Source organism: Haplochromis burtoni, unplaced genomic scaffold (assembly GCF_018398535.1).
Source record: "Haplochromis burtoni strain Fernald_Lab_line unplaced genomic scaffold, NCSU_Asbu1 Contig_735, whole genome shotgun sequence".
Lineage (NCBI taxonomy): Eukaryota > Metazoa > Chordata > Actinopteri > Cichliformes > Cichlidae > Haplochromis > Haplochromis burtoni.
Window position 1 is genome coordinate 125,870 of NW_024583096.1, and position 1,147 is coordinate 127,016.

Sequence of the window (1,147 nt, forward strand, 5' to 3'; positions counted from 1 at the left end):
TCATCTGCAACTGAAAATAGTTGTGGATGATTACTATACCTTTCTAATGTGACGTTGTTGTCCCTGGCTCTCTGTCTCTCCCTCTGGCTCTGTTCCTGTGCTACTCAGTGTAACTACCGCCCCTCCCCCCTCTGCCCAGCGTAAAGCACAAGACTCTCGTGCAGAGTGAAGCGGAAAAAAGTGCGAGAGAGAGGCTGAGAGAAAAAAACAAAACAAAGAAAAAAACCACGTGACAGCTCGCGATAAGGAGCCGGCTCGCGTCGTTCACGTCAAAGACCCGGCCCGCGAACGACCCATCACTAGTGTAAGCAGTCATTTTACTGTACAACGAATCTGCTATAAATTGCACTGTATACTTAATATCAATTATCTGTATTAATGCCGTTTTTGTAAAAACAATCACTGTGTACCACCATCAGAAACTAATACTAATATAGAAAGAGATAAATAAATACAAATAAATAAATAAATTGTAAGATATTATGAATTGTTGTGCATTGTTAGGTATTACTGTCATTGCAAATTATCATTAACAGGAATTTTATCAAATCATACGTACATACCATGGAGTGTGGCAGAATGTCAGCTCACCTCAGAGGAAAGTAAGTTGCCTGGTCAAAGTCCATTTATAAAATCTTGCTATTGTGGAGGAATGTAAAGACAACAGGAGAGGTCTCAATATGTCTCACTCCAACTTCTTTATTCACAGCTTCACAACAACTCCACATACAAAAAGCGCCAAAACCTCCACCCCAGCACTTCCCTTGACCTTGGGTGTGAGTGGAGCCACCTGGTGGTCTGCCACACTATCTCTTTTAATTGCTATCACCCTAGAGTAATTATTTAATACGGATACATACCTAACCTATGACTTTTTCCTCAAAGTCAAATTGAAGAACTGCTGTAAGCTAATTAAAACGCACAAAAAGAAAAAGCACACAACCCCCCCCCAAACACACACACACAAAAAGTTTAAAAAAAATGTAGGAAATTGGAAGGCTGTCTGTTGTTCAGTCCCATCAACATGCTGATAATATTAAATCTGAGACTGCTATAAATCAGATATGTTGCAGCAACAACATACCTGCCTTTAATTTTAACTGTGTTTATTAGAATTGACCTTTAGACGTAGTAACAGGAGGTAAAT

General features: G+C 39.6%; 1 protein-coding gene across 1 annotated transcript in view; it reads right to left on the reverse strand.

Moving 5' to 3' along the window:
* LOC102306615 (butyrophilin subfamily 3 member A2) overlaps positions 1–663 on the reverse strand; it is a 10,399-nt gene extending 9,736 nt beyond the window's left edge. Inside the window, exon 1 of the mRNA XM_042215492.1 lies at positions 592–663. Within this exon, the coding sequence (XP_042071426.1) occupies positions 592–626 (35 nt within the window). The 5' untranslated portion in view covers positions 627–663. The remainder of the gene's footprint in view (positions 1–591) is intronic.
* Positions 664–1,147: the final 484 nt, after the last annotated feature.